This window comes from Phaseolus vulgaris, chromosome 2 (genome assembly GCF_000499845.2).
Source record: "Phaseolus vulgaris cultivar G19833 chromosome 2, P. vulgaris v2.0, whole genome shotgun sequence".
NCBI lineage: Eukaryota > Viridiplantae > Streptophyta > Magnoliopsida > Fabales > Fabaceae > Phaseolus > Phaseolus vulgaris.
In genome coordinates this window covers 35,432,263-35,445,394 of record NC_023758.2, presented here as the reverse complement: position 1 = coordinate 35,445,394, position 13,132 = coordinate 35,432,263, and the positions used below count along the sequence as shown (strand labels likewise).

The following is a 13,132-nucleotide window of genomic DNA, read 5'->3' as shown; positions in this document are numbered from 1 at the left end:
GGTTTCTACAAATTAGTTTCTATCTCATGATTTTCTTGTAGTGAATTCATCATAAACGAGCAAAATAATATAATAACATTTAAAAGACATGAACCAACCTTATTAAAGCTTCCATATGGAACCATAAACATCTCTATTATAGGACTACTTACTATCATTTTCACTGTTCCAACAACCACAATGCATCTCAATCCATTTTATAATATACTAGCAGATCAAATCTCTTAAACATGATGTAATTACAACGTAGAATTTTGTAAATACTTATATGTAAATTATGTTCATGGTTATGAATCTTATTAAATATGTATATAAGTATAAATATGTATTTTATGAATGAGATTCTTAGAATAAGAAAAATAAGGATTTCAAATATTGTTTGGAAGGTGAAATCGAGACAAATATGATGTTTGGAAGGTGAAAAAGATTTTGAGAGACTAGTTCTTTTTTATTGATAAATGAAATTCATCAACTTTCGATCTAAAGTATTTATCACACGAATAAGCATGAATCATGGATTTATAAACAAATATCTTAAGAACTTTTTGACTAACTTATTGAGAAAGAATAAGAAAGTTTTGAATTTGAGGCTGATAGGTTTTGGTTGAATAATGGTATTAAATATAAACTAAGTTAGTATATGATTTACCTTTGTTTGATAGATAGATTTTGACCTAAAGTTATGACAAGAATTCAAATATTTTATTTACTTATTTTATCTTTACAATCATGGTTATCAAACTCGCGAATTAACTCGTTTGAGTTTACATTGTCACTCATTGGATGAGTTAATTCATAAACAAACTTGTTTTTAGAGTAAACTCAATAAACTTGCACAGAACTCGGTGAACTCGGTTGAACTTTTAGTTTGCAATTGAGTTGACGATTTTAAAGGGTTTTTCTTTAAATCCAAAACAACCCGTTTTTGAACCCAAAATTAGACAAACTCACATTGCCAACATTAGGGTTCGCTCGTGTTCTTTTGGTGGCGTGTCTCTATTTTGATCGTGGTGTAATGTCTATTCGTGTTGGTGTTGGTGGTCGTGTTCACTCTTTCGTGGTTGCCTCTTCTTGCATCTCTGTTTTGATTGTCGTAGTTTATATTATGATCGTGGTGGTGCATCGCTTCGTTCGTTGCGGTCGTGATCATTTGGTGGGTTTGTTCAGTTTGGGTTTAGGGTTTGTTTGACCAAGAGAATATTAATTTTTTTTTTGCCTCTACGACGAAGTTTTTTTAAAGGTTACGCTGGAGAGAACATTGGGAGTATACTTGCAAACTCATTTTTTTTAATTAAAAACCGTTGGGTTTTTCTTCAATTGAATTTTAATTTTAATTTCAAAAAATTTTACTTTTTAAGATATGTTTGGTAGTAGATCAAATTCAACTACGGACAACCCAATAACAACCCCATTTATTAAAAATAAGTAAAAATTTTGTAGGATATAATGTTTATCCATAACCCAACCCAACTGCATAATGGTTTATAATATTTGTATTGTATGAACTTATTTATTTGAGGTACTTTTAACTTATATAATTCTCATTCACTACTAAATGTAATTATTTTATTAATATTGTGAAATTTATTTTAAGTACCTTTTAATTAATTATATAATTAAAATACTTTTGTTATACAAAGTAAACTTTTACAAGTCTCCTAGTCGTGTAAACAGAACTTCCAGAAGTCTACGTAGACTCTTAAGTTTGATAATCTTGTTCACAATAGACGTTACAACATACACATGATTGTGTCAACAAAGAAAATTTGACATTCAAGTTGAATTAGCTATAAGTGAAGCAATAAATAAATTTTGTAAAGAAAATTTAATTATACGTTATTTTTTTATAAAATTAATAAATTACATATTAATTATACGTAAAAATTATATTTTAATATATATACATATATATATATACATATATATACATACATATATATACATACATATATAACATTTATACTTTATTTATTAATTATTAATATATATATATATATTTACATTTATAATAAAATAAATAATAATTTAAGTTTTAATTATTAGTATTCTTTATTAATTTTTTTATTCTAATTTATATTTATAAAAAATTATATTAAATTATTTCATAATTTTTTTTAATATTTATTATATTTAGCAAATCATTCACAAACTTCCCACCTATTTACTTTAATAGAAACAACTTCATTCTCTTCAAAATTTTCGTAAACCATCTCAAATTCACTCCTATTTTAAACAAAGTATTATTAATCTTATCGCTCAGATTGCTCGGTCCCCCTTCTCTCCTCCGTACTGAGACAGTTGGTCTTCAAAAGTAACTAATAAAGAATAATAAACAATTATTTAATAAATGTTACCTCTTTGATGATGATCCACGTAATGAAGGATCACAGCGGTTGCAGTGGTGGAATGGGAGCTCATTGGCAGCGGCGGAAGACACGTCGTCGACGGAAGGATTGGCTTTTAATTGCACTTGATAACCAACAATAACTAACATCCGAGGTCAGAAGCAACCACTAATCAGTATTCTTTATTCAAATTTGACCATAAAGAATCCCTTTTAATTTGAAGTTTCACTTATGAATATGGAAATTATGATACCAAAGCCTTAACCAAGCATTGCAGTAAGGTTGTGATGTGATAGATGAAAATCAAATTGAAGACCAGTGCTGTAGCAGCGACCAAGAACTTACTCCCTCTTACCTTTAAGCTATGCAACATCATGAACAATAATCTGAAACGGAAATCAAGGGTAACTATTACCAATAATCTCCACAAGAGCATGTACCATTTTTGAAGTGGTGAAACCTGCTAGAATCACGCACAATAATTTCTACATTTTTTATCTCTGATATGTACTTGATGGCAACATGACAATCACTGCAAACCCGCAAGTTTTTCATCACCCTTATTGGCACTCCCACTGGGGTGCTCATTAAAGCAAAAGAAATTGCCAATTTCTCACTATGGTGCCTCAAGTTCTGTTCTTTTTCCTCATTGTCCATGTCATGCAAAACAGAGTTAGTATCAGGTACATAGCCCCGCTTCTTCATTTCTGAAGTTAATTGTTCCAGATACTGATTAATCTCCACAAGTTTTGGGTGGCATTCACCACCCATATGAAACTGGTGAACCTGATTCTTCACTTCTACCCAACTTACACCTGGTTCTTTCTTCACCATCTTGTCTTTCATGGCTGTCCTTACCTCAGAAACATTGTGCCATCTCTTAGCTGAAGAATAAATATTGGCAAGTAGAACATATGAAGCTGAATCTTGAGGATCAATCGTAAGAACTTCTGCAGCAACTCTTCGTCCAATTTCAGCATTCTTGTGGAGTTTACACGCAGATAATAATGTCTTCCATATAATTGCGTCTGCTTTTACAGGCATGGATCGTATCATGGCCTCTGCCTCCTCCAAACAGCCAGACCTGCCTAGTAGGTCAACCACACAAGTATAATGCTTTAATCTAGCCCCGAGTCCATACTTTTTCACCATCATATCAAAGAAATCAAGTCCTTTATCCTTCAATCCACAATGACTACAAGCATAAAGCAAGCTCAGGAAAGTGACCTCATTTACTGGCTGATTTTCTTGTTCCATCTGATTGAAAAGTTTGATGGCTTCTTCTCCTTGACCATGAAACCCATAAGCAGCAATCATTGAACTCCATAACACAACATCTCGCTCTTTGCATTCCAGAAAAGATTTGAAAGACTCTTGCAAACATCCACATCTAGAGTACATACTAACCAATGAACTAACTACAGAAACTTCATAACTAGCTCCTGCTTTTATTGCTTCAGCATGAATTTGCTTCCCTTGACCAAGGATAGCTAACTCCGAACACGAGCTGATCACACTCACAAAAGTAATCTTGTCTGGTCTAAAACCTGCCTTTTTCATCTTACAGTATTGATCCAGAACTCCCTCAAAGGACCCTTTTTGAGCTTTTCCAGCCATTAGTGTATTCCAAGCAACCAAATTGTAAGCTGGCATGCAATTGATAACTCTTTCCCCATCGTCCATGCTTCTAGCTTTCATATACATATGAGCTAAAGAGCATCCAACAACCAAATTAAACTCAAACCCACATTTCATAACATAGGCATGAACCTGTTGGCCAGCAAACAAAGCTCCTAGATGAGCACATCCTCTGAGCACGCTACCCAACGAGTACTCATCTGGCACTAACCCCAACTCATTCATTCTCGAAAATATGATTAAAGACTCTTCATTCATTTCAAACTTGGCCAAACCCGTTACCATCGCGTTCCACGTGGCAATATTTCTCTCAGGCATTGCATCAAACAGGTTCCTGGCGCTCTCGATGTTGCCCATTTCTAGATAGGCCTTAATCATGATGTTACATGACATGATGTTCTTCCTCGGCATTCGATCAAACAAAGCAACAGAGGCTCTAAGTTCCCCAAATTTCGAGTAGAGGTTGAGGAGATGGTTGGAAATGAATTTGTCTGAGGAACAGCCAGAAGTTAATATCAAAGAGTGAATCTGTTTGCCCAAAGAAACAGACTTTAATCGAACGCATGCTTGGAGGAGGTTTGAGAACAAATGGGGTTCTTCCCATATCTCAGACACAAAGCTTTCAAAAGCTTCTCTTACGTGCCCTTTTGAACACAAGGTTGCAAATTGTTCTTTTGCTATCCGAAAAGTGGTCATTTTGCAAGTGGGTTTGTGGAGAAGCACAATTTGAACAACGGTGGGCACAGAGACACACACACGAAAGAAGCTTCTACGAGAAAGACCAAACATGCCCATGCATGAAACATGGGCTAAGGGATGTTTATGTTTAATTGTTTGGTTGTTTTCTTTAAAGTCCCCCCTCTCCCGTAACAAAAAGAATACAAATTTTGCATTACTCACATACCAAGAGCAATGAATAATCGTGTTGATGTCTTCTCAAAGATAACCAATACTAAAAAAATAGTGTAACATTGAACTCTCATACAAAAACATTGAATATTCTAATTTGAGATCATGACGATAGAAAGGAAAGGTAATAGTTGGATGACCTCCCTTCATCAATTATCTAATTAATGATGTTCTTTTTTATGACTCGACTGAAGTCAAGAAAGTATGTTAAAAAATTCAAATTTAAATTTTAGAAATGTAAGTAAATTTTTATACTTTATACTAGAAAAAAACACGCATGCTTCTCGTATTTTTTAAATAGAAAATAGTAATTATTAAATATTATAATTAAAAAATTAAAAAGAAATATTTTTTATAATATTTGAGATATTAAAAGATTATAAAAAATTGTGAATTATCAAAAATTGTGAAAAAAAATTGTTTACACCTGTAGAAGCAAATTTTTTTACAATATGTTTGGTTACACATTTGTCATTGGATCGAAGAATAGATCCTAAGTCATTTCTTATTTTGGACATGAAATTTACTCTCATGTTCAAGATAACTTCTATTTGGATGAGAGACTTAAGTTTCGAACTTCTATCTTAATGAATAATATCAATCTTTATTGATAACTTTTATTTGAATATGTAATCAGTTATTTGATCTTGTGACATTCCTCACTTAAAATAAATGATAAAATATTTTCTTTGTTGATACATTATTTTTTTATCTCAACATTTTGATATTTACAATTATATATTACTAACTTAAGAGAATTTTAAAGATAAAAATAATATTAAAAAAATCAATCAAATTTGAGTCATTACATCAGTCTCTGTATATTTTTACTTTCTGAATGCTATTTACCACTCCTAAGAATGCCTCTTAAATTTATTTATTTATCCAACTCACATACTCATGATATAAAAATGTATAGATTCATATATTTATGATATTAGAATTCATTATTCATAATTTTTAAAATAAATTACACAGTCACTGGCTAGAAACTACCTGGGTTGACAGTGAAATGCCTTTGACAGTATTCATTCCAAGGCTGATAATGGTTGCAGCAGACAAGGTCAAGCATATTCAAGCCTCCAATTCTTTCACCAGGTTATCATAAGAAATTTATAATGCAGGAACAGGTATCCTTACAAAAATAATCATCGATTATATATTGACAGATTACTTTTCTCACCAACCAAACAAAGTATAAGAGTAACAAACATGTTACCTACACTCTTTTGTCAAACTAAACCAAACTCAAATCCACTAGCATCAATCTAATCTAATGGTGAAAGGTTAGACAGTTTGCACAAATTCTTTGGTTAAAAACTTGACAGTGTTTTATTATACAAAGAAAAAAATAACACAACCTAGCTCACAAATACTGTGAATTTGCATTTGCACTTAAACATTGCAGTTACAACTCTACTTGAAATTAAAGTTTTGTTGCTGTTGACAAAAGTTACACCGTATTATAGACGTATAGACCACTTATTTTACACTTAACATTATATATATGTATATGTATATATATACTCTGTTGTCATTTATCAACACTACAAAAATGAAAAAGTAAGGTAGAATCGTTAATCATTCACAAATTTGGAGCAGGCTGTAGAGGGAATTCCGTATTCTAAAAGATAATACATATTAATGATGTTGCATATAAGGTATTTAAACAGTGGCTGGTACTGGAGTTGAAGGAGGGACCCGGTTTTCAGCTGGAATTTCAGCAAATTCAGACAGTATAGCACGGAATTCATCTCCACTCAATGTCTCCTTCTCCAGAAGGACTTCCACAATCTTGTCAATGGCCTCACGGTTGTTCCTTATATGTTCTAAGGCAATTTCATATGCTTCATCTGAGATCCTCTTGATGGCAGCATCGATGTCTTCTGCAAGCCTCTCTGACATTGAGTTCCTTGCCATCATCCTCATGATAATATCCCCACTTTGTGCTGATGGTTCCATCAGTGACCAAGGACCAATATCAGACATTCCAAATGTAGTTACCATCTGCAAGAGTATCATTTAAGGTTTAATTAAGAGGTAAATAAAAGAAGAAAAAAAGACTTTTCTAGAAGAAAAATAAAAAGTTCATCCTTCAGAGTGAACATCACCATTCTTTCAATTAAAGCAAAAGTTTCTTTGTTGCATTGCAGGCATTCAAGAAATCATATGACGTGATCTTATTGGTGGTTTCACCAATTAATTGTAGCTAACAATATAACTCCTATTGTTCTGGCAAAACATTGCCAAAATGAAACCAGATACTAAATAAACTAAGGAGTCATAGTTCATTAGATGAGCAGTGTATGAGTTGTTGTAATCCTCCTAGTACCCGAGTTTGATTCCTTTCTAAGGATCAAAAAAAGGATTCTAAATAAATTCGGGGTTATAAAATATTAGCATCTTCCACCCATAAAATATAAAAGATAAAAGAGATATAGTGCGACACTAGAGCATATGATTGGCAAGTACCTGTTTTGCCAAACCGGTGATTTGCTGCAAATCACCAGCAGCTCCAGTTGTGACCTCAGGCTCACCAAAAATAATTTCTTCTGCAGCCCTACCACCAAGTCCACCAACAATTCTTGCGAAGAGTTGTTGTCTGGAGATCAGAGTTGGATCGTCGGAAGGAATGAACCATGTAAGACCCCGAGCTTGACCACGAGGAACTAGTGTTACCTTTTGCACAGCATCATGACCAGGAGTCAAAGTTCTGCAAACAAGCACAACCGTGTTTTACTGAAACAGTTTTTAAATGTTGCCACTTAACGCATAACAGTGGTAGTTTTGCTTGCTTAAGCTAATATATTAAGTGTTAGATAGAAAGTCATGAAGACAAAATACGGTGCTTCGATTGCAATCTTGAAACATTTACTTAAAAGACAAAAACGAAAGTCAAAATTCTCACCCACAAATTGCATGACCAACTTCATGATATGCTACTAAACTTTTGCTCTTCCCATCTGTCATCACTGTTCCCTCCATTCCAGCAACAATCCTATCAATAGAATCATCAATCTCTTTAGAGGAAATTGCTGTCTTTCCACGTCGACCGGCTAATATGGCAGCCTCATTCAGGAGATTTGCAAGATCAGCTCCACTAAAACCAGGCGTTCTCATGGCAATCACATCAAGAGAAACATCACCATCAAACTTTTTATTGCTACCATGAACCTTTAGGATTTCAGTCCTTCCCCTTATATCTGGAACATCAACTGTTACCTGCAGAAGCCTTGATGTTCAGTAATTTACTCATTAACAAAAGCATTAGGCATTTCATAATATAATCATACCTGTCTATCAAATCGTCCTGGTCTCAATAAGGCAGAGTCAAGAATATCTGCCCTGTTAGTTGCTGCAATGACAATGATACCAGTATTACCCTCAAAACCATCCATTTCTGTCAAAAGTTGGTTCAGGGTCTGCTCTCTTTCATCATTCCCTCCACCAATTCCAGTTCCTCTTTGTCTTCCAACAGCATCAATTTCATCAACAAAGACAATGCAAGGGGCATTCTCTTTGGCCTTCTTGAACAAATCACGAACTCGAGAAGCACCAACACCAACAAACATCTCAACAAACTCAGAACCAGATATTGAAAAAAAGGGAACACCAGCTTCACCAGCAATAGCCTTGGCTAACAGGGTCTTTCCAGTTCCTGGAGGACCAACAAGAAGAACTCCTTTAGGTATGCGAGCCCCAACAGCAGTGAACCTCTCAGGCTTCTTTAGAAACTCCACCACCTCCATAAAGTCCTGCTTGGCTTCATCCACCCCAGCAACATCATCAAATGTCACTCCAGTGTTTGGTTCCATTTGAAACTTGGCTTTAGATTGACCAAAAGCAAGAGGAAATCCAGGCCCACCAGGACCTCCCATCCCTCCTGATCGTCTCGAGAGAAGGAACAAACCTCCAATCAAGAGCAAAGGGAAGGCCAGATTCCCAATCAGATTAGCTAAAAGAGAACCTGACTCTTCTTGGGCACTATGAGCTGCAAAGTCAATATTCTTTTCCCTGAATTTCTGAAGGAGCTCCTGATTAAGTCCAGGGAGTTGAACTTTAACACGCTGCACCCTATTCCCCAATTCAGGAGAAACAGCCTCAACAACAGCAATGGTTCCGTTTTCATAAAGATCCACTTTTTTTACTCTGTCCTTGTCCAAATACTCTAGAAACCTGGAGTAAGACATTCTGGAGGAGGAAGCCCCTTGTTCATCAGCATAAGCTTTGCCACTTCCCAACAATGCAGGCACACCAACTCCAGCATTTCCAAGCAATAATTTCAGAAACCCCCTTCTCCCTTCTTGTTGCCTTTCCTCCAAGGATGCCCTTATGGAAAATGCTTTTGACGCCTTGTTATTATTCAATGACGAAAGTCTCCAAGATGAGTAGAGATATCTTCCATTGAAGTCCTTCTTAAGAGCCACTCTATTACCCCGTGTAGATAAACCATTCCCAACAAGGCATGCAGATGATGCTGCCATCTATATCAACAATACCATCCAATCCAAAACAAGGGCTCTTAAATACTATAATTATGATTGTAAAACAATTTCTTATTACGTGAACCAACAAACAAAACACACTCTAAATGTTCAGAAGTTTCTAGAATGAAAAAGCAACAACCCAGCAATTTGTTTAATTGGAAAGAGCAAGGAAATCCCAGTTCAATTAATGGGAAGATACAAAAATGAGGCTTTAAAAGGAACTGACAAAGTTGAAGGCAGTTAGCACAAAATTAAAGACATGAACAGCCAAGTAAGCTTTAAGATAGCAGAGAAAAGAGGCACAGAAAAAATCCCAAAAAAAAAATTGAACAGAAAGAAGCACATACCTTAAAAGTAAAATGTGATAGAGAAAGTGAGGGATGAGAAGTGAGAGTAGAGAATTAGAAGGTGTTGGTGGTGCAGAGGAAGGTGATGATGGAAGCTGTTATTGTGTGGTTTTAGAAGGAGTGGCTATGGTTCACCAAACTCATACGTGGCGTTTTTCTAACGTTTGATTCGTCTCTCTTCTGCTCAACTTCATATTTCAGATTTTTATATTTGCTTTCGAAAAAAGACGTTGATTTTTTACATAATTTTAATTGTTTACACCTGAATCTAGATATTATTATTTTATTTTAATATACATTTAAAATGAATTTTTGTTAAATAAATTATGAAGTTAATTCTGTGATTTTGTTTAAAAAACACACAGCAATAAGTTTTTAAAAGACTTTGTTAAATTGTTATTTATAATTTATAATAAGAAAGAAAATATAATTACAAACGCTTGCTCCAAAGAAAAGCACGTTGGCCTGAAAGAAATGTCCAACACCGTCCACATGGAATTTGATTAAAATTTGGCCATAAAAACACTTCAAAATCTCTGACTTTTAACGAAAGTCTCAACTTTTATGGTTCTCTCATGATGACACGTAGCTTAATTTCCATGGTTTGTTTAATTTTAACATGACATTCCAATTAGGGAAGAAAAAAAATTAATGAGTATTTTAATTATATAAGTATATAATAATATTTAATAGGCAGATACTTTTTAGTGATGGTTAGTCCTTTTTATTTAGATATTTTTTTAACCATGGAAGATTATTGAAATTTGAATTTGGTTTTCTATATTTATTTTTTATTGGTTTTATATATTTATTTTTTATTTAAATTTATGAAATTAAATTTATTTTCAAAAGTATTAAGTTTTAAAATTTATATTTTATGGTGTAATTTATGTTTTTAAAAGACGAAATTTATTTATGTAATATTTTATTATATAATTTTATTTAAATTATATTTTAATAGCGGAATTTTATTACGTTTATATTTAAAAATTATTTTAAATAATTTCATTGATAAAATTTTAAAAAATATTCACAAATATTTATAGAATTTGTAAATATAAAAAATCTGTAACAACAATAAAGGAAACAAATAAGAAGTTGATGAAACTGAGAATTGACGAGGTTGATCTAAATAAGAAGAAGGTAACTCGATTCTATCAAATATATACAAGAATATATATACAAGTGTATGAAGACTTTATCTTTCCAAATTACAAGCTAATTCTGTATGATCCATTAATCATGTGATTCTATCATTATTAAAATAATTGCATATAATTGCGTACAATAAAGTACAATAATTACATATAATAATTACGTATAATTTTATCATTATTATTTCTTTAGTATCAAACTTTATAAAATAACTGCTGAAAACCACAAAGATATGATTTTGAGTAAAGAAATGGTTTTGCAACGTGAGTACATGTCTTTTATAGAAAGACTGAATAAAAAAGACGATATAGTGAAAGAAAATTGAGAAGCTCCAACCGGAGTATGACATGGACACAATTGAAATCACAGCTATTAAGGAAATAATAATTATCAAATTATATGTAATTATTGTATGCAATATTTGACGATATTGTACCCAATTATATGCAATTAATTTAATAATTATAGAATCTCATGATTAGTATCCTACCTAATTAGATTGTAATTTGGGAGAGAGAAACTCCCTATATATTTTCCTATACATGAAGAAGTGATGTAATATACATAAGAGAATAAGAAACATCTCTTCTTCTTACCCCATTTTTTATCATTTTCTTATATGGTATCAGAGCACCGATCTTGGTGCCCTGACAGCCTCTCCATTTTTATCCCCTAAATAAAAAATCATGTCTGGCAAAGAAGGCACCAGTAACGAGTCGACCGATAGAAACCTCGTACAACGCTTCAGTGCCGAGAAAATTCAACAATTGGCAAGGGCTATTTACTCGCTCGACAATAACGGTAAAAGTGACACGTTTGTTAGCTCTGCAGGTCTGCTTGCCCATAACTCCTCTTCTAATGCTGCTTTTACGAAACCATGGATTTTGGATAGCGGAGCAACCCATCACATTGCATCCGATTCACAATTTTTCACACACACTTCATCATCATTTATTTCCAATGTTAATCTGCCCACAGGCTCAACTGCGCCCATCTCATCTACTGGCACAATTAAATTCAATGACAAAATCACTCTCAAAGATGTTCTTTGTGTTCCTTCTTTTAATTTAAATCTAATGTCCATTAGTAAGATAACCAGCTTACTAAATTGTTGTGTCGTTTTTACTCCACATGGTTGCGTTTTACAGGACTTGGCTACAGGGAGGATGATTGGCTCGGGTAAACAACACGCAGGCTTATACTACATGTCCCCTCTTCCAAACCAAGCCCACGCATCCCAAATATCGACCGATCCTGATTTATGGCACAAGCGCCTTGGACATCCTTCTCCGGCGTGTCTACAACTTGTATCTTCCTTACTACCTATTCCTATCAGTAAAAATCTCATTCCCATTCATAATCATTGTAGTATTTGTCCCAAAGCTAAACAGACAAGACTACCCTTTCCTTTAAGCACAATAAAATCTCATTCTCCATTTAATCTATTGCATTGTGACATTTCGGGTCTTCATAAAACCCCAACTCATTTTGGAAAACGTTTTTTTCTCACTATAGTCGATGACTATACTAGATGTACTTGGCTATTTCTTATGAATCACAAATCTGAAACCCAACATCTCTTAGAGTCATTCATTACATTTGCACAAAATCAATTTCAGGCATCTATTAAAACCATCCGCGTTGACAACGGACTGGAATTTATTTCAATGTATGATTTTTTTTCTCAAAAAAGGTATTGAATGTCAACGCACTTGCGTTTACACTCCTCAACAAAATGGAGTAGTAGAACGCAAACATAGACATGTTTTAAACACAGCACGAGCCCTCCTATTTCAGTCCAATTTACCATTAGAATTTTGGGGAGGATGCGTTTTAACCGCCACATATATCATTAATCGCTTGCCATCACCTTTACTAAAAAATAAATCACCTTTTGAGCTACTATATAATCAACCACCTTCACTTTCTCACCTAAAAACTTTTTGGTTGCCTCTATTACGCAACTGTTGTTTCACTTAAGCAAAAATTTGATCCGCGCGCCCGACAATGCATCTTCATTGGTTATCCTCACAGTAAAAAAGCATACAAATTATTTGATATAGATGCAGGCACTTTTTTTACAAGTCAGGATGTCATCTTCCATGAAAGTGTTTTCCCATTCTGCCAACAGTCACAGACACAATCCTCACCTCCATTACAAGGTATTTTGCCCACTATTGACATTGACTTACCCACTCCTGTCCAACATTCACTCGATCAACCTTCTTCTCCTACTCGTCACAATACACCT

General features: G+C 33.8%; 2 protein-coding genes across 3 annotated transcripts; both read right to left on the bottom strand.

The window, feature by feature from the left end:
• Positions 1–2,141: 2,141 nt before the first annotated feature.
• On the bottom strand, positions 2,142–5,007 carry LOC137811709 (pentatricopeptide repeat-containing protein At2g41080). Its single transcript, XM_068613540.1, has one exon. The coding sequence runs from the start codon at positions 4,776–4,778 to the stop codon at positions 2,757–2,759; it is 2,022 nt and encodes a 673-aa protein (XP_068469641.1). The 5' UTR covers positions 4,779–5,007; the 3' UTR covers positions 2,142–2,756.
• Positions 5,008–6,448: 1,441 nt separating this feature from the next.
• LOC137811708 (ATP-dependent zinc metalloprotease FTSH 2, chloroplastic) lies at positions 6,449–9,935 on the bottom strand. Of its 2 annotated transcripts, XM_068613539.1 has the most exons (5): positions 9,727–9,935; positions 8,186–9,376; positions 7,801–8,114; positions 7,365–7,605; positions 6,449–6,899 (listed from the first exon to the last, which is right to left on the bottom strand). In XM_068613539.1, exons 2-5 carry the CDS (start codon positions 9,374–9,376, stop codon positions 6,558–6,560), a joined length of 2,088 nt encoding a protein of 695 aa, XP_068469640.1. In that variant the 5' UTR covers positions 9,727–9,935; the 3' UTR covers positions 6,449–6,557. The 2 variants fall into 2 exon arrangements, with proteins under 2 accessions (XP_068469640.1, XP_068469639.1); XM_068613538.1 differs by lacking the exon at positions 9,727–9,935 and having other exon boundaries at positions 8,186–9,391.
• Positions 9,936–13,132: the final 3,197 nt, after the last annotated feature.